At 48.3% G+C, this 26052-nt stretch overlaps 1 protein-coding gene and 2 long non-coding RNA genes across 5 annotated transcripts; 1 reads left to right on the top strand and 2 right to left on the bottom strand.

Annotated features, from left to right (window-relative positions):
- Positions 1-4228: 4228 nt before the first annotated feature.
- LOC140615390 (uncharacterized) lies at positions 4229-11046 on the bottom strand. The gene is made up of 3 exons (XR_012016059.1): positions 10575-11046; positions 6807-7018; positions 4229-4574 (listed from the first exon to the last, which is right to left on the bottom strand). It is a non-coding gene; the product is annotated as an uncharacterized lncRNA (long non-coding RNA).
- A 1642-nt stretch (positions 11047-12688) lies between these two features.
- On the bottom strand, positions 12689-15663 carry LOC140615389 (uncharacterized). The gene is made up of 3 exons (XR_012016058.1): positions 15248-15663; positions 14447-14660; positions 12689-14153 (listed from the first exon to the last, which is right to left on the bottom strand). It is a non-coding gene; the product is annotated as an uncharacterized lncRNA (long non-coding RNA).
- Positions 15664-20986: 5323 nt separating this feature from the next.
- On the top strand, positions 20987-25229 carry TMEM86A (transmembrane protein 86A). 3 transcript variants are annotated; one of them, XM_072793818.1, is made up of 3 exons: positions 20987-21113; positions 23092-23356; positions 23707-25229. In XM_072793818.1, the coding sequence occupies exons 1-3, from the start codon at positions 21093-21095 to the stop codon at positions 24141-24143; spliced, it is 723 nt and encodes a 240-aa protein (XP_072649919.1). In that variant the 5' UTR covers positions 20987-21092; the 3' UTR covers positions 24144-25229. The 3 variants fall into 3 exon arrangements, with proteins under 3 accessions (XP_072649919.1, XP_072649918.1, XP_072649917.1); XM_072793817.1 differs by lacking the exon at positions 20987-21113 and adding an exon at positions 21699-21926 and having other exon boundaries at positions 23092-23311; XM_072793816.1 differs by lacking the exon at positions 20987-21113 and adding an exon at positions 21706-21926.
- The last annotated feature ends 823 nt before the right edge of the window (positions 25230-26052 follow it).

Genomic DNA, 26052 nt, shown 5'->3' with positions numbered 1-26052 from the left:
AGAAATTGGATTGCTGGGATGAAGTGTATACATGCACAATTAAAATTTTGATGGCCAGTACTTAATTGTACTCCAAAATGTGCATACTTAGATTTCCACCAACAATGTACTAGAGTACCCTTTTCTCTATATATCAGGTCTGGACACTATCAGACTTAAATTTTTGCCAATTTGATGAGTGAAAAATAACTCATTATTGTTTTATTTTTCCTATCCTCAATCACTAGCCAGGATCTTTTCATATGCTAATTGATAATTTGTCATTCTTTGTCTTCTTCTGTAAATTGTTCACATCTGCAATGGATATTTCAATTATTTCACTGGCATCTGTCCCTTTCCCTCCACTATTCTATAGCAGAAATTCCATCTGGGTGGGATAGACCCTATTCCCAGCTCTAGTGAGTGCCATAATCTAATCAGTATGATCTCACCCCCATTTTCTATGTGATTGAATTAAAAGCCCTGTGGATCTAGGTCTAAATCAATCAAGCAGGGATATGTATTCCTCGAGTAGGCACAATGGCTAGGGTCCCTAATTTTTGAAGACATAAGAAAATGTCTTAATTTTGTCTAGAATCAAAAGGGGAAACAAAACGAACTTTTTGGTTAAAGATGACCCTTTAACATATGTTATGGACTGAATTTTCCTAACCCCCAGAGTAATATAGTGTGCCCATATTTGGAGATAGGGCTTTTAGTAATTAAGGTTAAATGAGGTCTTAAGAATGAGACCCTAATCCCATAGGTATCCCAAGGGATACCAAAAAGTCCTCTCTTTCCACATCCACACAGAATGGCCATGTGGGGACACAGCAGGAAGGTGGCCATCTGAAAGCCAAGAAGAGAGGTCTACCAGATCTTAACCCTGACAGAACCCTGGTCCTTGATGCCTTATCATTTCATTGATGTTTCCCTTTGCTATGCAGAAACTTTTTATTTTGATGTAGTCCCACTCATTTATTTTTGCCATTGTTGCCTTTTGGTGTCAAATGCAAAAAATCATTGCCAAGACCAGTGCCAAGGAATTTACCCTCTATTTTTCTTCTGGGAGTTTTATGGTTTCAGCTTTTACATTCAAGTCTTCAATGCATTTTGAGTTAATTATTATGCATAGTGTAAGATAGCAGTCCACTTTCATTCTTTTCCATGTGGCTGGGCAGCTTTCACAGCTTTATATTTTGAAAAGATTATCCTTTCTGCACTTGCATATTGTTGGCTCCTTTGTTGAAAATTGATTGACCAGGGCAGTCCGGGTGGCTCAGCCGTTTAGTGCCGCCTTCAGCCCAGGGCTGGATCCTGGAGACCTGGGATCGAGTCCTGCGTCGGGCTCCCTGCATGGAGCCTGCTTCTCCCTCTGCCTGTGTCTCTGCCTCTCTCTCTCCCTCTCTGTGTGTCTGTCATGAATAAATAAATAAAATCTTAAAAGAAAAAAAGAGAATTGATTGACCATATATATGTGGGTTCATTTCTGGTCTATAGTTTGGTCCCTTGATCTATACATCTGCTTTTGTGCCTGTACCATACTATTTTGATTACTACAGCTTTGTAATATAGTTTGAAATTAGTGGGGAAAGGAAAGGTCTTACCAGACACTAACCCTGACAGCACCTTGACCTTGAGAAAATAAATTTCTGTTGTTTATGCCAGCCAGTTTGTAGTATTTTGTTATGGCAGCCTAAGCTGACTAATACAATATGTAGTACTGGTTATTTATCTTTACCACTAGCGGTCAAATAATGTAATTAAAAATTTTTTTTTTCCTGGAGGAAGGGGTCCATGAAGGCAAAAGTGTTTAGGACCTACAAAAGTCATAATTAGCTCTGCAGTCAGGCCCTAGCATTCTCTTGGGCAGGCCATCAGAGTAACGGCAGGGAAAGAAGGCTGCTCTGGATGGTTAGGTGTGCTAATATGAGGCCTGGCATGGCTGCAGCCACTTTGCTATCACAAGGGAAGCTGATATGCCGAAGGTGATCACTGAGAATGCAGTCAGAGCTCTGAGCCCCCTTGCCTAAAAAACTTAAGAAAAAGAATTTGGGAGGGCACCTGGGTGGTTCAGTCGGTCAAGCGTTAACTCTTGGTTTCAGCTCAGTTCCTGACCTCACGTGAGGCTGAGCCCTGCACACCCTCCTCACCCCCTCCAGTCAGCAGGGAGTCTGCTTGGGAGTCTCCTCCTCTGCCCTTCCCCCCACTCATGTGCACACGCCAGCGTGCTCTCTCAAACAAATACACCTTGAGAACGTTTTTTGTTTTGTTTTGTTTTACCCAAGTAATGCATGCATGCATTCCATTTTAAAAGATAGAGGGGCTCCTGGGTGGCTCAGTTGGTTAAGCCTCTGACTCTTGACTTCAGCTCAGGTCACAATCTTAGGGTTGTGAGATGGAGCCCCTCTCTCCCTCTGCCCCTCCCCCTTCTCTTTCTCTCTCTCTCTCAAAAAAAGGTCAATAAGTGTTAAATAAAAAAAGATTTTTTAAAAAAGATTTTATTTATTTGAGAGGGAGAGGGAGCACGAGCAGGGGGAGGGGCAGAGGGAGAAGCAGACTCCCCGTTGAGCAGGGAGCCCAATTCAGGGGCTTGATCCCAGGACCCCAGGATCATGACCTCAGCCAAAGGCAGATGCTTCACTGACAGGGCCACCTAAGTGCCCCTAAAACATTTATTTTTATAAAAGTAGTTATCCTACTCCTTTCCATACTTTGCAGTGGCAACCCTCAACTCTTCTGGATGCCTCCATAGTTTTCAACTTTCTTGTGACTTAATATCTTTATAATTGCGGTGGTTTTTTTTTTCTTACTCTGATAATAATCATAGGAACTGACACATCTAAAGCAGTTAATAACTGGTAGCTTTAATGTTAGAAATTATCAAAGCAACCCAATGAGGAGAATACCCTATTCTTCTTATTCTCCCGATGAGGAAACAGGAGTGCCAGAGAGGATGTTACCTTCACACCTCCTTACTGGCTTGAGTTAGGATTCAAATCCAGAGCCAAGGTCTTAACCATGTGCTTTATATTATCACCTGCAACCATAATTTGGAGAACTGCTGGGTTGGAATGTGGCACAGTAGAACTTGCTGAGCATAAAGAAGGTGGTGTGGTGATGATGGGGACCCAAATTTAGCAGGAAGCCTTGGAATAAGCATTGCCTGATAAATTACTCAACACCCAGGTAAATTTGGATTTCAGATAAATCATGCAGAATTTCTAGTATAAGTCTATGCCAACCAAAAAACGTTATTTGCCGTTTATATATATATAATTCACATTTAACTAGAGGTCCTGCGTTTTTATTTGCTAAACCAGAATCCTGGGAACAGAGGGCATGATTCATTGCGGGGTTAAGCTCTAGGGAGAAGCAGATGGGCAAGGAGAGCATCTGTGAGGGCCTGTGGTAAATGCAACCCCTGTCAGTAGGTGGCAGTAGGTGGCTGGGCAGGACAGGTGGAGGGACTGATGGTGGTGGGTAGAGAGAAGGCCTTAGGGAAGGGCCTTGGGAATACTGTGCATCTCAAATCAAGCCACAAAAGAAGGAACAGCTCACAGAAAAAGAATAGCTTATGCATGACCAATAAACATGAAAAGAGACTCAATCCCATTCATAATTAAATGAATAAACCTAAAATAAAATGAGATATCTTCCACCTCTCAAATTGGCAAAAATCAAAATATCAGTAAAAGGATTAATAACACTCAGTGTTGTGAAATGGTGAGGAAATACCATGTAGTGAATGGAGAGGGGTGCGGCATCTTTGGATTAATATCAAAATTAAAAATGCATGCTGCCTTTAACCAATGATTTAACTCAGAGATTTATCAAACAGATCTGCTCACGTGAAGATGTTCATTGTCGTACTAACCAAAACCAAAACAAAGGGCCCAAATACCCACCCACTAACAAGTTATAACATACCCAAGTAATGAAAGACTGGGCAGCCATTTAGTGAATGCTGTAGGTCTGTTGGTGAATGGTGCATATGTGTTGATGCGGAAAGAGTTCCAGGATGTTTTGCCAGGCCAATAAAGCAAGATGCAGACCACTAATGGTATGTACTTTTTAAAATCTGTATGTAATAGAAGAGAGATGGAACCTATTTATAAATTCACTGAACATTTTTGAAAGGCTATCCAAGAAACCACCATCTATAGTGGTTCTCCTTGGGGAGGGAAGTAGGGGCTCCAGGATGGAAAGGAAACTTGCTGTGCACTGTGTACATTTTACTGTTTATTATTGTTATTATTATTTAACCACAAGCAGGTATTACCTTAGAAATTTAAAACAAAAAAGAAGTTTGAAAAAACAAAGAATGTCAAAGTCAGACCAAGAAGTCGAAGGAGACGAGTCCAAAAAGTAAGATGGGAAAAGAAATGGGTCCAGTCCCCGGCGTTGGAGGGAATCATCAGGCAGTAGAGAGCTGCTTGGAAAAAACCTTGGATTTTCCAGATGCCTGGCCTGGCCTCCCTTGGTGTGAGCTGGGGAAATGCTCAGAGTTGCAGGAGTCAAGAAGCTGCTGTGGGTGGACCCTGCCCACGGGCCCCTTCTTGGGCAGCTGGAGGATAAGATGACATCCATACAACCTGTAGGTGAACAAGGCCAGCAGGACCTGAAACCTCTTTTCACCTGGGCACTTTACTTCAATTAACACAGTCTTGCACATCACTTACTTTTTATTTATTTATTTATTTATTTATTTATTTATTTATTTATTTTAAAAATTTATTTATTTATGATAGACATAGAGAGAGAGAGAGAGGCAGAGACACAGGAGGGAGAAGCAGGCTCCATGCTGGGAGCCCGACGTGGGACTCGATCCCGGGACTCCAGGATCGCACCCTGGGCCAAAGGCAGGTGCTAAATTGCTGAGCCACCCTGGTATCCCCCATCACTTTTTAAATTTCACAAAGAGCTTGTGGTCAGTTTAGCCAGTCAGGCTGGAAGATTCACAGTAGCCAGAAGAGAAAGGCAGAGAGGCCTAACGGAGGGGCAGTGCCAGGGGAGAGAAACAAGCAGCTTAGTCCAGGAAGAAGAATCTAGAATGAGAACAGTGTTTCTCAAAGTGTGTCCTCCCAACAGGGCCCTAAGCATTGAAAAACACGGACTCCACCTCCTACCACATAAGCGATTAAGAAATAAAAAGGTGTGGAAGTCCAGCAAAGTTCTGAATTTTCCCACTGTGATGGCTTTGATCTTTTACATACCAAACATAAAATTCTTTTCTAATATTTCTGCTTCCCTTATTTGTTGACAGAGTGTGCATAAGTCTCTCTCCTGGAGAATTCATCACTATCTGCAGGCTCTCTGGCTTTTCGGGGTGCCTGGGTGGCTCGGACCTCTGCCTTCAGCTCAGGTCACCATCTCAGAGTCCTGGGATTGAGCCCTGCATCAGGCTCCCTGCTCAGCCGAGAGTCTCCCTCCCCTTCTCCTGTGCTCCCAAATAAGTAAATAATATTTAAAAAAATTTTTTTTTAAATTATCTGGATTTTTGAGTGACTACATCAGTGCTACTAAATGAGAAGTTCTAGAGGTGGGTCCAGGAAACTGAATTGTAGTCAGATGAAGAAATAATAGTCATAATAAATATGGTGAGTGGCCACTCTCCAGGGTGGCTCCCATGCCTTTGGCTTCCTGATATTCACTCTCTTGTAAATGGTTTAGGTTTCCATCTGGGGTTTCTACTTTCCCTCTCTTGAATCTGTCACTCTGGGGAAGCAAACTTCTAGGTTGCAAGCAGCCCTATGGAGAGGCCCATGCGGCAAGGATAGGAAGACTTTGCTCAGCTAAGAACTCAAGCTTGGCAGCAATCAGGTGAGAGGTTGGAAGCAGATTCTTCAGCTCCATTTGAGTCTTGTGATGACTGTTGTCCCAGGCCACCAGCTGATATCTTGACTAGAAGTTCATGAGAGACCCTGACCCAGACTTACCTCTGCTAAAGCCTCTTCTGGATTCCTGATCCTTTGAAATGGTGAAATAATGAGTGTCTATTTTTTTAAGCTGCTAAGTTTAGGGATAATTTGTTAAGTAGAAATAGACAACTAGGGGATCCCTGGGTGGCTCAGGGGTTTAGCGCCTTCCTTTGGCCCAGGACGTGATCCTGGAGTTCCAGGATCGAGTCCCGCATCGGGCTCCCCGCATGGAGCCTGCTTCTCCCTCTGCCTGTGTCTCTGCCTCTCTCTCTCTATGTCTATCGTGAATAAATAAATAAAATCGTTAAAAAAAAAAGAAATAGACAACTAATACAAGTACCATTTGTTGAAAGCTTACTGTGTATCATCTTCTCTTCCGAGTGTTCAATAGATGCGATTCCACGTGAATTTCTCAACGTATTTGTGAGGAATTATCAACCCCATTTTGCAGGGGAAGAAATTAAAGTTCAACACAAATGCTGAAATGCCATTATTGTGCATATAAAGCTTAAAAGAGAATATCCAAAATGTTGAGTGAAAATATTACAAACCAGTTGCTTTAACCATAAAATAATTTTTTTTATTAGAACTGTGCTTTGATATACTTATCAGGGAAGATAGTTTAACATTTCTTCCCAAAAATGCACTCCCAAGTGTACTCAGAGGAGCTGAACTAGTTGCCCATTAAGCATAATGTTTTCCACTTAAATTTTGGAGAATTCCTGCCAAATACAGCATTTTAAAATTTAGGCACAATTAACACTAAGGCAGCCTTTCTGAAAATTAGTTCTAAAGCAGGTGCCCTTTGTTGTGAGCTTGTTTACTTATTTGTGTCAATAAAATCATGCCATCAGCAGGGACAACAAAAGAGGAAAAAGAGAGGTTAAGAAAATATATATGACTTACATGCATTCTCACAGTGGTTAGTTGACTTGCTAAGCCCAGACTAGAGCCTAGGCCTCTGGACATCTAGATTGAGGCCATTCCTATAGCTTGAGGTTTTCTCTCTCTACTTTCCCATATATTCCAGCCATACATGCAAGGTGGAGCTGGCTTGCAAGTCCTGAAGGCACCTTGGATGTCAGTGTAGACTTTATCAGCTATGCTATGTGACTTTACTGCTGGAAGGAGAGAGAGGGAATCTCTGGTTAAGGAGCTGATTGCTATCTAACCCACTTCGCCCAGCTGCCTTCTCCAACTGTGCTCATTTCTGCTGTTCTGGGAAACAGTGGTAGAGAAAGGACAGATTTTTAGAACCATCTAGACTTGATATCAAATCCCAGTTCTGCCGGTTATTTGCTGTGTGATCTTAGCTTAGCAACTTTATCTCTCTGTACCCGAGCTCCTTATTTTCATTTATTCATTCATTCATTCGTTCATTCATTCATTCATTCAATCATATGTTCATTTAAAAGTATTTCTTGAGAACTTACTAGTTCATTTAAAAGTATTTCTTGAGAACTTACTAGGTTCATTAGGTGGTGAACAAAGCAAAGTCCCTTATCTCCAAGAACTTTCATTCTAGCAGATGTGAAGTGTTGTTGGGGAGACATAATAAGCAGGAAAACTAATAAGTAATGTTACATGGGGATGGTAGTAGGTGTTGTAAAGACAATAAAATAGGGTAAACTCAGAGTGATGAGGGGTGCTGCTTGTCTGTAAAAGGAGATGGTCAATCCCTCACGGGGTTGATCTAAAGATTATATAAGATGTAACCTATGAAGGACTTAGCACTGTGTCTGAGTCAGAGTATTAATAAGTGTAACAACTGTTGAGTCCTTGTTATGTAGTATACGCTCTTCCAAGTAGTATAGATATATTAACTCAGGTAATCACCTCATTTTACAGATGAGCTGAGGCACAGGTAGGTTACTTGCCTAAAAGGTCAGGTAGTTAGCAGATGGTAGAATTGGAACATAAAGCCTAACATTCTGACCTCAGAGCCTATGGTTTTAATTGATTTGCTAAATGTTAGTGGCTCTCTCTGCCTTTCGTAATTTGATTTATGGAAGATGGAGGGGCCCAGAGTGTGGCACATTCAATTTTGCTGGAGGTAGGGGAGCAGATGGAGGCCAGGTGGGACCTAGGGCGGCTTGTGGAGCAAATGCAAGGGCATCTGGAAGGTGAGTAACCATGCAACTTGGTGATGCAACTAGAGTCATGAGATACTGGGTTAAAGAGGGTATTTTAATTAGCTTAGGCTGCTATAACAAAATACTATGGGCTGGGTCACTTAAACAATAGACATTTCTTCTCCCACACTTCTGGAGGCTGGAAATCTGAGATTAGGGTGCCAAGATGGTTGAGTTCTGGTGAGTACTGTGTTCCTGGCTTGCAGACTATTATCTTCCAGGTGTGTCCTCAACATGGCAGAGAGAGAGAGAGAGAGAGAGCAAGCCTCTGTTGTCTCTTCCTCTGTGGGCACTAATTACCCTCATGACCTCACCTAATCCTAATTACCTCCCAAATGCCCCACCTCCAAATACCATCACATTGGGGGTTAGGGCTTCAATATAAGAATTTGGAGAGGGACACAATTCAATAGCAGAGGGGATAGAGAGGACCTATGGAGCTTACTGCCAGAATCCAAATCCACAAAGCCTTCATGGGCAGGAAACTAATAGAGATTAAACATAATAGGAAAAATGCCAATCCCTGAATTTGATCCAAAAAACTTCAAAGTCAAGGGATGGAAGAAAATATTTTGTATTTAATTGACTACAAGCTCAGCCCAAGCAATCAGGACGGTGTGGTCACCAAAGGAACTGACACTTCTCCTCTGGCCAGGTGCAGTCATCCTTAGGACAACATTATATTTGGGTGTCCCTATGACACAGTCCTAAGGTGTCTTAGGAAGTTGTAGTACGGAGTCTCTTTGCCCTGAGTACCTCAAAACACATCCTTCCATATGCAAACTTCAAACTTCTTCCTCAGCTATTTTCTTTCTTTCTTTCTTTCTTTCTTTCTTTCTTTCTTTCTTTCTTTCTTTCTTTCTTTCTTTCTTTCTTTCTTTCTTTCTTCTTTTCTTTTAGATATTTTAGAACCGGGCAGTTGGGCACTGGGGAAGGCTGAGGGAGAGATTCACAAGCAGACTCGACACTGAGAATAGAATGCAGAGCTCGAGGAGGGGGCTTGAGATCTCACAACCTGAGATCACAACCTGAGCCAAAACCAAGATGTTGAACCAGATGTTCAACCCACTGAGCCTCCCCCTCGCCCCTTCTCCAGTTATTTCCAAACAGACTGTCAGCTTGGTATTTGTGGACTTTGTGAAGTATCTATGTATTAATTTTCAACTGATCATGTGTTACATAACGTGCCATAATATCCTAGGCCTTTGTATAGATAATAGACAGCAGGAATTAAAATTCAAGAAAAATACATGAAATAACCATTGAAGATCAAGAGAATTAAAATTGAGAACAAGCTTAGGATTATTTTATTTCAGTGGTACAAAGCCACTTTCAGGCCAGCACACAGAATATTAAGGAACCACTGAAGTCCTGCAGGAACATGGTTTGAGAACCCCTACTTTACTGCACAATCATCTCCATTCTTGTCAACAACTTAACTGCCTCATTAACAGTGGACTTTTCCCCTCTAGCCACAATATTCAGTCCTTCCACTTCTCCCTCTTCATCATTTCTAGTTCTCTTTCCTCCACAGGACTCCTACAGGCTCTATGGCATTATCTAGAGTAGATATTTACTTATTTATTCAGCAAATCGTTATGAGAACCTACTATGTGCTAGACTCTGTTAAACATCGGTGATACAATGATGGTCAGGAACAGGCATGGGTTCATCTCTTATGGGGCTTCTAATCCAATCAAGGGGGAAGATAATCAAATCCAATTAATTATGCTCATGATTATACATTGAGATGATATCTATGAAAGAGCAAATTGATAACCGGCACCAAAAGGGCAACTATCAAAGGCAATGGTCTAGTGCTGCCAACAAACAAGTTCAGTCACCTTCATTGGTCAAGTTATATAAGGGAGTCAAGGAAGTCATAGGGAGATAATTTTCACAAGTGGGTGGGTGACTTCAATGTCTTGATAAACAGTATATAATCTCAAGTAAACAACTCAATTTCACAACACAAACACTGTAACAAAAGTAGTTTCCTGTAAACATATTTTTTAAAAAAATTTTAAAGAGTTATCTGAGAGAGAGTAAGTGAACGAGCACACAGAGAGGGAGAAGCGGACTCCCCACTGATCAGGAAGCCCGATGCTGGGCTCTATCCAAGGACCCTGGGATCATGATCTGAGTGGAAGACGGATGACTGAGCCACCCAGGCTCCCCTCCTATAAATATATTTATGGTCTCAAGTTTGTTAGTCAGCGATCTTTGAACCATTAAAAGCAACCTGTCCTATTATAAGTCATTTGATTTTCTTAGTCAACAAAGTTAAAAACTTTATAATGACAGGATATAAATAAATGCAAGTTTAACATAAATTTTATGGTAACCTATATGTAAACATCCTCTATTCATTACCCAAGATGCAAGGCCAAGCTCCTGGGTCAACAGTCTTTATCTCCAAGCACCTGGGTCAATAGTCTTATTCAAGATTCCTCATTAATTGTGGAACTAAGACTTGTGACCTGGCTTCAGATACAATTTCTGGCCGCATCCAATCAAAGAATTTTGGGGGATTAATAATTACCTGCTTCCTTATATGTGTGGTAGTTCAGGTCCCTTATCCTTTCTGAGTCCCAAGGTCCTCATCTGTAAAATGGAACCATAACAGGGCCTATATCATAAAGATATTGTAAGAATTAAAAAAGAAAATACAGGTGCGGCATCCAGCACAGTGTCTGGCATACAGCAAATACTAGAAAACTTTTTATTACTAGCCCGGGGAGTAGAGCTTCCAGGAAATTCAGGAAACAGAAATGTGATCTTTATGTCATGCTTCAGTAAAGAACTTACATATTTCTTTACTAGATGAACTAATGTTATAGCTGTCACAGAAGCAGAAACTCTTTTTGGCAATTTGTCTGGAGACCAATTTGTGAATCATAAACATAATAATTCCCTTTGGCCTAATCATCCTACTTCTAAGAATGTTTCCTAAGAAAATAATCAAAGGGGGAGGGTGGCTCAGTTGGTTAAGCATCTGCCTTCGGCTCAGGTCATGAGCTCAAGGTCCTGGGATGGAGCTCGATGGGCTCCCTGCTCCCCCGGGAGTCTGCTTCTCCCTCTCCCTCTCTCCTCCCCCCTGCTTCTGCTCTCTCCCTGTCTTTTTCCCAAATAAATAAGTGAAATCTTTTTAAAAAAATCAAAGATGTAGGCCAAGATTATACAGAATATGTCCATTGCAACATTATGATAGCAAAACTATGTACATATTCAACAATATGGGAAAATCAAATACATTGTAGTGAATTCAGATTTTAAAACTTGCCACATGCATGGAAAGCAACTGGAAGGAAACATACCAAAACATTCAACTGTACTTCTCTCGGGACTGTGGCATGCTGGGGGATTCCTATTCTATTATTTACACTTTGTCTATATTTTCCAAAATTTTAATAATGAATATGTGTTACTTTCACAAGGAGAAATGTTCTTTTCCATAGCCTCATAGGCCATTTTCCCCCCTAAGCTTTGTGAGCCACCACACTGGGATGCCAGAATCCTGAACTGGGAAAGAACTACAGAAAACTCCTCCGTCCACCCTCTGCTGCCACTACTCCAGCTGGACTCTCCCGGCTTCCTCCTGGGAGACTGCATGACAGCAACAGCTTCCTAGCTGTTCTCCTGGGCCCAGCACTGACTGGACCATCCCGTTCTCCACCCTGGTTACTGCTGAGATGAGTGTGCTTGCTTGCTTTTTTTAAATTTCCTCTAAGATTTTATTTATTTATTCATGAGAGACACAGAGAGAGAGGCAGAGACACAGGAAGAGGGAGAAGCAGGCTCCATGCAGGGAGCCGATGCGGGACTCGAACCCAGGACCCTGGGACCAACGCCCTGGGCCGGAGGCAGGTGCTAAACCGCTGAGCCACCCAGGCATCCCCAGATGAGCTTTCTGCCGTGAAAACCTGCTTGTTCACCCCTTCGGCAGATCTTCGTGGCTCCCGGGACTTCGTCATTGATCTGACCCTTCAGAGCAGAGCGGGTCCCTTGGTGATCCGGTGCCCGGCCGGCAGGCCTCCCCGCTTCCCGTCTCACCACTTGCCCTGGCACCTGTGCACCAGGCATACCTGCTCACACTCTGCCCCACCTTTACGCCTTCATCCACGTGCACCCCACTCTGCCCGGGTCACCTGGCCTGTTCTTCAAGCTCTTGGATGCCCTGGGGCTGGGAAGCCTCTTGGCCTCCCCCACAGCTCCAGGCACGGTGCCCTGTGGCTATTTGCTGATGTCTATGCTCCCACCCAGTATGGGGGTTCTCAACCCCAGTAGGCCAAAGAAACCTTTGGGGAGCTTGTTAAAAACACAGATGCCATGGGGTTCCCCCGGGGGGGGCTCAGTGGGAGCGTCTGTTCTTTCTTTTTCTTTCTTTCTTTCTTTCTTTCTTTCTTTCTTTCTTTCTTTCTTTCTTTCTTTCTTTCTTTCTTTCTCTCTCTTTCTTTCTTTCTTCCTCTTTCTTTCTTTTTGGCTCAGGGCTTGATCCTGGAGACCCGGGATCGAGTCCCCCATTGGGCCCCCTGCATGGAGCCTGCTTCTCCCTCTGCCTGTGTCTCTGACTCTCTCTATGTGTCTCTCATGAATAAATTAATAAAATCTTTAAAAAAAAAAAAAAAACACGGATGCCGGAGCCCCACTCACTCTAAAGCCACTAAGGCAAAACTCCTGGGCGGAGTTCAGTCACCTGCACCTGTTAACAAGCCTCCCAAGCGACTATGCTGCTCTCCCGAGTCTGGGGGTGAGAAGTCCCACTGGCCCCCAGGAGAGCAGGTGCCTGAGTCATTCTGGGCAGCTCAATGCCCGCTCTGGAAGGAAGGTAAGCATTACGTACCGAGCACTTATTTCAGCACCAGGTCACTGCTGTCGAGGTGCCTCCTGTACTTTTGGCATTAAGCAACCACAGAAACTCCCAGGGAACCGGTCATTTCCCCAAAGAAAACTGAGACTTGGAAAGATTCAATCGTGTACCGTGTACCCGAGAGAAGCAAGTGGTGCTGGGACCCTAAGCAGGAGCTGCTGGCCTCTGTGACCCCCCCCCACTGCCATGGCCCATGCTCCCTCTGTGTGCCTCATTCTTCATAGGGCCTACAGGCCCAACGCTGGCCTAGAAGAAACTGGAAAAATCAAAGTAATGCAACCCTTTTTGCTAGCTGGAAGCCTATTGAAAGGATTGGCCTCAGACCAGAGATTATTTTTTTTGTTGCTAGGGTTAAAATGTTTCTTCCTTTACAAAAGGGGGGTGATAGGTAGTTGATTCTTTTTCCTTTTTCAGTCTTTACGTGGCAAAATAAAAAATTGGCAGGGCGCCTGGGTGGCTCAGTCTGTTAAGTGTCTTGCCTCTGGCTCCTGTCATGATCCTGGGGTCCTGGGATCGAGCCCCAAGTTGGGCTCCCTGCTCAGTGGGGAGCCTGCTTCTCCCCCTCCATCTGCTCTTCACTCTGCTTGTGCGCGCGCTCTCTCTCTCTCATATAAATAAGTAAAATCTTTAGAAGAAAATGGCAACCCCTATTCAGTGTCCTGTTTTCTTAAATTAGACTTGTTCTAGAAATCCTAAAATGTGGTACTGCTGGTTTTAATGCAATCTCCCTTCTACAGTGTATGCCTGTTTCCTTAGCTCGTCCTGCAGCAAACACAGATCACTCATAACACTTCTCTGCACAGTGGAGTTTGGATATTATTGCCGAGTGGGGTGTGCAGACTTTCTGGTGTGTGTGGCGATAATGAAGAATAGGCCAATTTTGAGAGGATGGGAGAACTGCCTCGCATTCGCACTTGATTGCGCTTTCCTTGTCTGAGCCTGGCTGAGTGAGGAGCCACCGTGGCAGGGCATGAGGAGAGGGCTATGGTCACAATTCCAGCTCTTTCTCTTTTGCAGTTTAAACCCTATTGTAATATTTGAGTACATCATGCTCCCAAAGCCCTCTTTTCTCCTGATGGGAGGCAGGAAGTTGAGCTGGAACAAGGATTTGGAGGCGACTAAGGTAATGCATATAATTCTCCTGGTCCCTGCATAGGTGCCTCAGCCTCACTGTCCCATCAGGGAGGAATCTCCTGGAGCAGGTCCAGCCAGTCTTCATTGTCCCTACCCAATTTTCTGGTCTTGGGAGATCTGAGGAGAGGAGACAGGATGAAGGTGAGAAGCTGAGGCGATGGTTATTGTGTTGGCCATTCCCACTAGACTGTGAGCTCCAGGAGGACAGGGAAGGGATGTTTCATTCATGTCTATGTCCCAGATTACAGCCTGGCCCATTCTAAGTGGTTAATAAATATCAGTGACATGAATGAATGGTTGTATCTGAGGGGAGTAACTGAAGGAAGGGTCGGGGCAGGGGCCATCATCTCTCTGGGAATATGGAGTCTTTGAGAGGAAAAGACAGGAGGGTCTGGGCTCTGGCCTGTTACCCCAAGACTGGTCTTCAGGCAGTGGTGTTAAGGAGATAGTTAGTCGGGACACCTGGGTGGCTCAGCGGTTGAGTATTTGCCTTCAGCAGCTTGGGGTGTGATCCTGGGGTCCAGAAATCGGGTCCCGCATCAGGCTCCCTGCAAGGAGCCTGCATCTCCCTCTGCCTGTGTCTCTGCCTCTCTGTGTGTGTGTCTCTCATGAATAAATAAAATCCTTAAAAAAGAGAGAGAGAGAGATAATTAGTCATACAGAGTCCTGGAGCTTGGTGAGTGGGGTCATCTAGAGTTATTTTTTTTTTTCTCTTCAAAACCTATCCTCTTGTTCACATCCCAGATAGTTCTCCTTTCTTGTTTCTACTTCCTCATATTAATATCTTAACATTTAGGAAGGAGCAGTGGAAGGAAGAACCCAAAAAGACCAACCCAAAATGCTTAGGGTTTAGATGGAAAAGGGAGAGGAGTAGGGCTGAGGTTGATAGACAGCTGAACTCGGTTGACCCCAACATGAGAACTGTCTAACACACTGGACTTCACAGAGAACGAGACTTTAGAAGTTTGGGTGTTAGAGCTCATTTAATTCTACACACTGTACTGAAATCAGGGATCCCTCCTGGGGCATCTCTGGTATTAAACCCCATTAAGAAACCCTTGGTTTGGTAGCTTTACAGTCAGAGAAATCCACTTAGGTCTCAAGGCCTCATAATGCCCTTGTCAGTAGACAAAGGAAAGGAAAGAGGAGTAAAAACCCAGGTGTGGGGTTCCAAGCCCAAAAATCAATCAAAAATCCCTAAGGACACTGACCCACGTACTATCTCAAGAGAGCATTAAAATTTAGTCCCAAGTGTCTGGAAAGATGAGTCTTGGTAAAATCTTTGTCTTCTTCATAAAGGCTCCAGCAGCAGACCCTGTATCATGGGCTATGTCAGGTACTTCAGGGCTCACTGGCCAGGCCCAAGTGGGCTCCAGCATGATAGAGGAATTCTGGAATGGATGTCTTCAGGGGTTGGGTGGTACTCAGATTTCATATTCCTAGGCTGACTCCTGTAAGCAGAGGGAGACCTATAGGAATGTCTTGGGCTGGGCTTGGGGTGTTGAACCTCACACAGACCATGAACTGATGGAGCACACAATCAGGAATGGAGACGGGTCATTGTCCTCTGTCTTCAAAGCTTCTGACCTACCATAATGGGGAAGTGGAATCACCATCTGTCACCATTCTGGAAGGAGGCAACCAAACTGAGACCACAGATCATCTGTGTAAGCATATATTTCTCTGGGTGTGTCCGTCTCTCTCCTTGTGAGTGTACTTGGTCCTGGGGATATATGGCTAGAGCCAGATATATCTGTTTGCCTGTATGTTTGTTTCTTTTCTGGTTCTCCATTTTCCCCCCTCTTAAATATCATATCCCCCAGGGCTTGGTCTGGCCCCTCCTCTCTATTTCCTTAAGACCTTTCCCTGGTTAATCTCATCCATGTAGTCCTCAGTATGGCTATGAATTCCAAATCTATATCCCTGTCTTTACCTTGGTCCTGAGCCCCAGATTTGTATCCAGGTCCTCACAAACACCTCCATTTGACTGACACACATTAAACTCACTCGTAAGAACTGATCAACTCCCCCACACTATTATTGGAATATCTGAAGTTGCCACTCACTCTTGAACACCTCTTCCCTGATGTCTGATTCTCCTTCTCAGATTTACAGGTGGGGCATGAGCAGGGTGGGATGTGATGGGGTGGCTCTGAGAGTTGGTTAAAAATGTTCTGGGGGCCCGGAACAAATATAGAGAAATTAGCTGAGATCCAGCAATGGGTCAAGAATAAGGTAAACAGTTTAGAGCTGGATTAGAATGCCAAGTGGAGCAAACCAAATGAGAACAAAATATCCTGCAACAACCATGGGGGTCAGAGACGGAGGAGCTACTAGATGAAGCCTCACAGGAGAAAGTGAGGCTAGCCCACAATGATGGTTGGTCACCATTTCTATGCATTATCCATGGATCTATTGTGTGAGATCTGGGAACAATCAGAGAAGCTAAGGAACAGAGGACACCTAGCCCACTGTCATCTATAGATCAAGTTCAAACTCCTTAGCCAGAACATTCAGATCCCCTCTGACCTGGATCATGCTTACTTCTACAGGTTCACTCTTCTCACTTTGTAGCTCATGCCAGTACTGCAGGCATTTCTCTGAATTCAGCCTGTTTCTTGTGCTCCTGTGCACACATCCAATCCCTCTGCCTAGAACATTATTTCCATTGGTGTTTACTCAGTATAGACCAACCCATCCCTTTGGAGTTAGCCCCAGCTTCCTCAGCTCCTCCAGGCCCAATGAATGATCCTGATGTCTTTCTGACGTCACCTGAAACATACTTTAAACCTCAATTATTTCAATTGCTGCATTACATAATAATTGTTTACTTGCCTGCCTGACCTGAACTGTGTGCTCCATGAGGACAGAGCCTATACCTCACCACAGTGTTTAAACCCCAGCATCTGGGGGGATCCCTGGGTGGCTCAGCGGTTTGGCGCCTGCCTTTGGCCCAGGGCGCGGTCCTGGAGTCCCGGGATCGAGTCCCGCGTCGGGCTCCTGGTGTGGAGCCTGCTTCTCTGTCCTCCTGTGTCTCTGCCTCTCTCTTTCTCTCTCTACATCTATCATGAATAAATAAATAAATAAATCTTTAAAAAAAATAAAAAATAAGTAAACCCCAGCATCTAACACAGTAAATAGCACATAGTTGGTGCACAGTAAACATGTGTTGGGTGGATGGATGGATGGATGGACTCACATTCTTACAGAGGGGAGACAGACAAGTAAAGAAAGATTTACAAAGCGGTGAGGAAAAGACCTTACTAACAGCAGTCATTTGGGTCCAGAGGGGGAAGGAAAGCCTGATTTCAGGCAGTCCTATCCTACTCTCTGTTCCCTACAATACGCACCTTGACATTAAAAACACTAAAAGTTAAAATAAAATTTTATTTTTGAAACAAACAAGAAATCTCATCCACAGACTAGAGATGACATCAGCTCTTTCTTTTTGGGAAGGGACAGTACCTCTGCTTTGTTGGTGACTGTATCGGTCAGGGCCCTGACACCCTCAAGAATATAATAGAAGAGAATGTAATGACTCTTGGCAGAGATGTGGGCAGGTTTAGAAAAACCAGTCAGGGCTGGAGAGATACCTACCTAAAGACTCAGGACAGCAGGAAGGAGTTGCCATCCCTAGGCCTGAGGTCCAGAGTGGGAGCCTGGAGCTATGGGCATGGAGGAGCACAGCCACTGCTAGAACTTCAGCTCAGCCCAGGAAGCTGGGGGTAGTAGTGGTGGGGATCCCCAGTCATCCTCTCCTTTCACCTTCAGACCTGCCTGTGACTCTTGGTAGCCAAACTCAGTCGGGAGCCAGAGGGCAAGTGAGCCCCAGTGATATAGTTCATAGAGGTCATCCTCCAGGGTCAGGGGAGAGAGGGCTGAGAGTGGAACTAGGTAGTGAGAGGGCAGAGAATAACCAGCATCCGCGGGGGGTGGGGTGGGGGGGAGAGGGGGGAGATGCCCCTGGTTTGCATGTGACTTGTATATATGATTATTGCCTACTGAGCAATCAAACATTGATTTGGGCCCTGCAGATGACAATTCTAGTTCTCATACTTTCTATATTTGAGGATTTGTGTATCCGTCTTATTAAAATCTCTGCCACTTAATTAGTAGGTCTGGGAGGGGGCAAGGGTATCTATGTTTTTTAAAAGGCTTCCCAAGTAATTTTGATCCATCTTGCTTGTTGAGAACCACTTCTAGGGTCCCGTCCTCTCATTTTTCTCCACACAGAAACTAAAGTCCAGAGGAATGAAAAAAATGTCCTGACTTGGCCATGCTCTGAGAACGATCCCTTAGGTGACATGAAAGGGTTTGGCTGGAGATGCCTTGGTGGCTTAGCAGTTGAGCATCTGCCTCCGGCTCAGGTTATGATCCCGGGATCCAGGATCAAGTCTCACATCAGGCTCCTTCCATGGAGCCTGCTTCTCCCTCTGCCTGTGCCTCTGCCTCTCTGTCTTTCTGTCTCTCATGAATAAATAAATAAAATCTTAAAAAAAAAAGAAAGGAAAATGGACATGTTTGCACATTTCTTCTAGCCCCATTTCTCCATTTTCTTTCTTTTTTTTTTTTAAAGATTTATTTATTTATTTATTCATGACAGAGAGAGAGAGAGAGGGGCAGAGACACAGGCAGAGGGAGAAGCAGGCTCCATGCAGGGAGCCCGATGTGGGACTCGATCCGGGTCTCCAGGATCACACCCGGGGCCCAAGGCGGCGCTAAACTGCTGAGCCACCCAGGCTGCCCCATTTCTCCATTTTCTGACAAGGAAAACCAGGCTCCAAAGATGGGGTGATGCGCCCAGTTAACAAAGCTAGTAAGTCCCAAAGAAGGCAGTGGCTGGCACCAAGTACAGTAGTTTTAACTCTCAATCCAGTGTTTTCCTAGGCAGGACCCTGTAGGGAGGGTGTGTGTGTGTGTGTGTGAGCGCCGTGTGCATACCACCAAGTCCTCGAGGCAGCAACTCTATCTCCCATTCTGGTAAGGTAGGTATCCCCATGGCCCCCAACTGGGAAGAGAGCACAGTGACAGAGTTCACCACCCACTGGGCCTCCTTCCAGAAGGGGCCTGGAGGGGACAGAGAAGGCTGTGGGTGACCCCCAAAACCCAAGTCTTGATTCTCACCCTATTGCCCCTGGCTCTGAACCTCTCATTGTTAATTCTATCATTGAAAGAGGGCTGCTCCCCACTCCAAGTGGGTGTCAGGTCAGCACGGGTTTGGGGGAGAGCTGGGTGGGTCTCCAAAAGAAAAAGAAAGAGGAAAAAAAAGAAAGAAAAAGAAAGAGGCTCATTGTGGGAGGGGTTCACAGAAGGCAGCCTGTAGGCTTCTCCTGGCCCAGCACCAAGTTGGGAGGTAGCACTAGGGCTGTAGTGCCACCCCAGGATGTTTAAAACTCCTTGTTGGGGGGATCCCTGGGTGGCTCAACGATTTGGCCCTTGTCTTCGGCCCGGGGCGTGATCCCAAGGTCCCAGGATCGAGTCCCACATCGGGCTCCCTGCATGGAGCCTGCTTCTCCCTCTGCCTATGTCTCTGCCTCTCTCTCTCTCTGTGCCTCTCATGAATAAATAAATAAAATCTTAAACACACACACACACACGCACACAAAACTCCCTGTTGGCTGGTAATCAGGGCTACTGAAGACTGGTTATCCCCTCCAACCCCCCATTCCCGAAGCCTGGCACACAGCTCCTCTCCTCCCGCTGCAGATCAAAGACTGCAGGCCAGGCTTTATTTAACAAGTATCTGAAATGCCCCACGTGCAGGAAGCCACCTGGACTTTCCTGACACCAGCAGCCTGCCTCTTCCCCATCCTACACAACCCGCTGGCTTGGGAGGAACCTTACAGATTATGCATCCATCCTATACATGAGGAAACCAAGGCCAGAGAGGGGAAGTGATTCATGCCATCACACAGCATGGAAGTGGCAAGACTGGGATCTTTGTCCCAGTCCATTTGACAGCTCACCAGTCCACCCATGTCGTTCCCAGGAGTCTGAGGAGGCTCGTTTCCAAATGTGCCCGTGGACCTTTAGTGTCTGTAACATCGACGCTAAACCTGCCTCAGCCGGATTTTGGCAAAGTTAGTTCACACCCTCTGGGGCCTCAAGTATGCTCATTTCTGGTGTGTTCTTGTGTTATAGTTGTTTGTGAACTATGAGAGGCATGTGCCTAAGAGCAATGGAGTGTTGCCGTCTGAGGGCTGCTGCGTGCCTGTATGAGTGTCTCTTTTCACGTCCAAGGACGTGTGTCGAACTGCGGTTTTGGGTCTACATACCGGTTTGGTGCCTAAGGATAATTTTTTAAAAATATTTTTTTTAATTTATTCATGAGAGAGAGAGACACAGGCAGAGGGAGAAGCAGGCTCCATGCAGGGAGCCCGACGTAGGACTCGATCCCAGGTCTCCAGGATCAAGCCCTGGGCTGAAGGCGGGGCTAAACCGCTGAGCCACCTGGGCTGCCCCAGTGCCTAAGGCTAATTAATTGTGATTCTGCGTGTGTCTGTACCTATGTAGGGATGAAGTGTCTACGGGCTGCTGTGTGCCTGGTGATGTGCCTCCTGCGCCGAAGGCGGTGCGCACCTGACCGCGGCGTGTCCGTGTGGACGCGTGCAGGCAGGCGGTGTGTGATCCCAGGTGCGTGCGTGGGAGCTGCGTGTCTGAAGGCTGAAGGGCCCCGCCTTTACCCCCCGGGTTATGGGAAGTGTGTGCCCGACAGGAGCGTGGGACCCTCGGCCGGGCCCGGTCCTCGCCCAGCCCCGAGGGTCACGGCCGCGGTCACGGCCCGGGCGCCCCGGCCCGGGGTCCCCCGGCGGGGCGTGGGGGGGGGCGGGGGGGGGAAGCGGGGCGGGGCGGGGCCTCGGACGCCCCGCCCCCTCGGGCGCCCCGCCCCCGGGCTCCAGCCCTCTCATTGGCCGCGCGCGGCGTGACGTCACAGGGATCGCAGCCCGAACCCCGGCGCCGGGCGAGCGGGAGGCAGTGCGGGTCCGCGCGGCTCCGCTGCGTCTCGGCCTCCGCTCCCGGCCGCGGGCGCGTCCCGCCGCCGCCGCCGCCGCCGCCATGGTGTCCCCGGTCACTGTGGTGAGTGAGCGAGCGAGCGAGCCGGTGTCCGGCGCGGCCGGCGCCCCCCGGCCTGGGGACCGGGCTGCGGCAGGCCGGGCCGCCGGGGCCGCCGGGGCCGAGCAAGGGCGGGGGTCCCGGGCCGGGCGCCCCTCCTCCCCGCGCAGCGCCCGCGCCCCGGCGGGAGGGAGGAAAACAGTGGGCACGTGACTCGGAAGCGTGACTTTGGTGCCGTGTGTGTGACGCGGCCGGCGGGGCGAGAACCGGGACCGCGCGCGGCCGACCCCGGGGCGGCGGGGGCCTCCCGGGACCTCCCGGGGACCCCGGCCCGCACCGCTTCCCCCGGACCCGGGTCCGCCTCGTAGAAGCAAGCCCGGGCCCGGGCGGGGGGTGCCCCCGAGTGCGAGCAGCGGGGCCCTTCGCTCCTGACATCCCTTCCTCTGAGACGTTCTCAGCTGGAGCCCGGGTCGGTGTCGGGCTCTCCGGGACTGGCCGAGCCTCCCCGGCTGCTGCTCCGGCCTGTTTCTCCTTATGGGAAACTCGGGGCTGGGGACGGGTGTGGAGCGGGCGCTGATGCTCCCGAGGCCTGGCAGGTGGCTGCTGGGAGGAGCCAGGGACTGTGGGGTCGGTGGTCTGGGCCGGGCTGCCCCTCGGCCCCTGCCCCGGCCCCTGCCCCTGCCCTGCTGAGCCTGGATGGGGGAGATCTCCCTAGGAAGGGACTTAGTCATCTTCTCTCCCTGCCCTCACCCCTGGCGGAGCAAGGGCAGGCTGGGATCCTGGACCCACCATCTGCCTCTTCCCAGCCTCCCTCATCACGGTCTGAGCCGCCCTCAGGTAACCGGCGGTGTGGGAGTCAGGGTGTCCCCGAGCCTCGTGCTGGACAGCTCACCCAGCCAGAGGCACAATCATTTAGGGCAGAGCGTGTGTATACAGGGAACCTCGGCAGTTCTGAATCGCCCGCAGAGACCCTGTGCCCAAAGCCCCAGGAAAGGAGCTCCAGGAGATCACAGATCCAGAGTGTCTGCGCTAGCCCCCTCCCTCAGCTTGGAGAGGATCCGGAGTGGCCTGGGACACACCTTTCTGGAGCTGCCCTCCCCCCTCATCGGGCTGAGGCCGAGTCAGCTGCTCTGACTTCTCCCTCTCAGTTCCACATCTCCTCCCAGCCAGTCTGCTGGCTTCAGATCAAAAGCTGGAAAGAGAACCCCTCCCCTGCTTCCTGCCTCTCTTTTTGATGAGCTCTCGAGTTGCTCTTGTTCTCTGGGAAATGAGAGGGACCAACAGACAGCGCCCCCCTCCCCCAACTCCCCAATCCCTGAAGTCGTTCTCCAGCCAGCACTCCTGTCTCCTCTCCTTGCTCTTGATGGTACCTTTAGGCTGGTACCTTTAGGGGCAGCTGGAGTGGAGGCTGAGGAGCACACTGGCCTAGGAGAGAGCCCGTCGGGGCGGAGGACCCACCCTCACGCATTCCTGGCACTCTCAGGGTGTTGCCAGGGCCCTAAGCCTGTGCCCTGGCCCCACTGCGGAGGATCACGAGTTGGCTAGTTGTGGTGTCTCTGTGGTTTCCTGCTGACTGCACTCCATTCCAGACGGCTGGTGGCCTAGAGGGGTTAAAGGGGCTTTGGGGAAGGACAGGGAGGGGCCAGGAAGGCAGAAACATTGCCTGTAGGAGGGGACTTTATCCCAAGATCTGTTTTCTGCTCAGTGAGTGACTATTCTGGTCCTGCTTTGGGTCAAGAATGCACACGGGCCAACCGACCGCAGGAACGGGGGAGCCCTCCCCCTTCCTAATCAGTTAGGCCTCAGGGTGGTGATGGGAATGTTCATACTTCGCTGGGTGGTTGGGGCAGGCCAAACTGGGTTTCTCTGTGTGTGTCCTCTCTCCTCGGGAGGTGGGTCTGGCTCTGGGGTGTATGTCTGGGTCGAGGGTGCTGGCTCTGAACACCTTCGTGGGCTTCTGAGCTCCAAGTGCTGAGTGCTGCCCTTGTCCTGTGTCCTCCAGGTGAAGAGTGAGGGACCCAAGCTGGTGCCCTTCTTCAAGGCCACCTGCGTGTATTTTGTGCTCTGGCTGCCTTCGACCAGCCCATCGTGGGTCAGCGCCCTCATCAAGTGCCTGCCCATCTTCTGCCTCTGGCTCTTCCTTCTGGCCCATGGCCTAGGATTCCTGCTGGCCCACCCCAGTGCCACCCGCATCTTTGTGGGGCTCGTCTTCTCCGCTCTAGGTGATGCCTTCCTCATCTGGCAGGACCAGGGCTACTTTGTGCATGGTCAGTTGCCACAGTAGCTACCTGGGAGGAATCCTGGGGCTGGGTGCTTAGAGGGTCTTAGGTGGCAAGGATTTGGGAGAGGGAGCTTTGGAACAAGAACATGGAGAATCTGAGGGGTTCTGAGGCCAAAGTCTGTGGGGCCCTGGTTGGAGGATTACCTTACAGATGGTCTGGTGATCAGTTCTGGAGTTCCTCAGGGGAAGGGGCGGGTATATCTTTGTGGGTTTCTTCCCACCCCGGATACTCCCCAGACAAAGCTCCTGGGTTATCCCAAGCACTCCCCTCCTGCCCCCACCCCATGACTCACCTGAGCCTGCCCTCAGCATCCCTTCATCCCCTCTCACTCCCAGGTCTGCTGATGTTTGCCGTGACCCACATGCTCTACGCCTCGGCCTTTGGCATGCGGCCACTGGCTCTACGGACAGGTCTGGTGATGGCAGTGCTGTCCTGCCTGGCCTATGCTCTCCTCTACCCGTGCCTCTCAGATGCCTTCACTTATCTGGTGGGGGTCTATGTGGCCCTGATCGGCTTCATGGGCTGGCGGGCTATGGCAGGACTGCGGCTGGTCGGGGCAGCCTGGCGCTGGACTGAGCTGGCAGCAGGCAGTGGTGCGGTGCTCTTTATCATCTCAGACCTGACCATCGCCCTCAACAAGTTCTGCTTCCTCGTGCCCTACTCCCGGGCGCTCATCATGTCCACCTACTACGCTGCCCAGATGCTCATCGCCCTGTCAGCTGTTGAAAGCCGGGAGCCAATGGAAGACTACAGACTGAGCAAGGCCAACTGAGAGGCCAGGGTCTGGTTACCCCTGTCTTCTTCTGGGACGGGGGTCTAGAACCTGCAAGAACTGGGTCAGGATGGCTGTAGGTCTCACCTGCGGCAGTGAATACCACCCGGAAAATGTAGAAGTGAGGGGGTAAGCCAGAAAAAGATCTCTCTAGCAAAGCTGGTGGTCTGGAACAATTCTGAGAGCTGAAAAGAGCCAGCCTAATTCTCCTTCCTGGGGCCAGAATTAGACATTTCCCCACCTCTAACCCCATCGGGACTGTCAGAACCCCTCTGGAGGGTGATGGTGCTCAGTGTCTTGACCGCCTCCCACTTCTACTAGATGGAAGAGTCTGACTCACCCACTCCCACTCTTTGTAATCTGCACAGTTAAGGGAAGAGGGGAGAAATCTGAGCTGAGATGACCCAAGCCCAGGGCTTGAAGCCCCTTTTGCAGGCCCCTAGTTGGGAAGACTGGATGAGGATGGAATCTCCCTTTCCTTCATCTCTCCTTATTACTTGAACAATCTCAATTTCTAAGTGTTGGGTGGGAAGATGAAGGGGTGTCTGTCCGGGTAGGCAAGACTGGGGACTTCATTGGCCTGGGGGCTTGGGTTACCAAGGATTCTGGTTGGTCCCATCTCTCTCAGAGGCTAGCCCAGCGTGCAGGCCTACTACCACTACCCTTAGGACCCTATCCCCAGGGCTAGGGTGAACCATGCCAAAGGAAGGGGCCAGCCTGTCTGTGTGTCTGTGCACGTGAGTCTGTGTGTGTGTGTGGTCTGTCTCCCAGCCTGTCTATGTCTTGCTCTGCCATCTGTCTCTGTCCTGCTGTCTAAGTCTTATAGGGAGAGAGCCTCAGGGAGTTGCTGAGGGGGTGCTGAGCCTAGCTTAGAGAGCTGGGACCCCACCCTGCCTCCATCAGTGCTTTCCTCTCTGTCCCTTCTGCACTGAGAGTGAGAGGAGGGGCCTCCGATGACTTTCTAGGGTCTTAAGACCTAAGGCACATTCAATGCAAAAGGAGCAAGGATGGGTGGGACAACTCTATCCCTTGCTGCTTACGTGAACAAAAAAATAAAAACCAAGGGCCATCGCTGGCCTGCTTATCTCCCTGTGTGGCATGTGCCTGTCCTGGAGAGGAGGGTATGGGGGCATGGTGCCAGGGCCCTGGATGTCCTTACAGCTTGGGTCACAGTGCTGGCCAGTGCGTCTTGGCGCCAGGCTGGCTCCCTGGCTCTGGTGACATGGTGCCGGTTGGAATGGGCCTTCACTTCCTTGGTCACGTGTATGGGTGAGGATGTAGTTCCGGAGGATGGGGGATGGGTAGTATTTGCCACCATCCAAGTTTCTCCTGGATGCATTGCCCTGTGCACGGGTGCCTGGCACCTTTGGGAATTCGTGGTTACTCAGTGGCCTTTACTGCTGCCCGCTCGAGTGATACAGATTCCCTTCTAGCGTCTCCTCTCTCCTTGGACTCTGAGCTCAGTCAAACAGTGGGGAGGAGGGAGATTAGATTGGTTGATTTGCACTTTAGATGGGAAGCCCTTGGCTAAACAATGGAGTGGAGTCACTCCGCACCAGGGGCATTTGCATCTTAATGGGCAGTTGCCTGACCCAGAAGCAGAGAGGGAAGTCTTGGGTGGTGGTGAATGTGCCCTTAGCCGAGAGGGTGTAGAGTAGTAAGGACTGGATAGAGGAGACTTAGTCCCATTTCAGTGATGGGTGAATTCATGATTTTCAAATTAGGATTTTTAGAGACCTCTGGTTGGGGGGAGACAGTGAAAGAAGTAGAGGAGGGAGGCTCAGAGATCCCCCTATCTTTGTTTGAAGTCCAGTAGTTTCTTATGATTTTTTTTTTTTTTTTTTGGTTAAAGAGAGAATTCTGCTGTAAAACCTAAGTTTGAAACCTAGTGAGCTGGGTGACCAATCCC

Source organism: Canis lupus, chromosome 23 (genome assembly GCF_048164855.1).
Source record: "Canis lupus baileyi chromosome 23, mCanLup2.hap1, whole genome shotgun sequence".
Classification (NCBI taxonomy): domain Eukaryota; kingdom Metazoa; phylum Chordata; class Mammalia; order Carnivora; family Canidae; genus Canis; species Canis lupus.
This window is presented reverse-complemented; position numbering and strand designations above follow the sequence as displayed.

Excerpts from the sequence above, each read along its gene's own strand:
- TMEM86A (XM_072793816.1), top strand. The coding sequence starts at position 21,786 with ATGGGGGAGATCTCCCTAGGAAGGGACTTAGTCATCTTCTCTCCCTGC. Across the intron at positions 21,927-23,091 it reads ACGGTCTGAGCCGCCCTCAG|GTGAAGAGTGAGGGACCCAA; the intron begins GTAACCGGCGGT and ends TGTGTCCTCCAG. Across the intron at positions 23,357-23,706 it reads CCAGGGCTACTTTGTGCATG|GTCTGCTGATGTTTGCCGTG; the intron begins GTCAGTTGCCAC and ends TCTCACTCCCAG.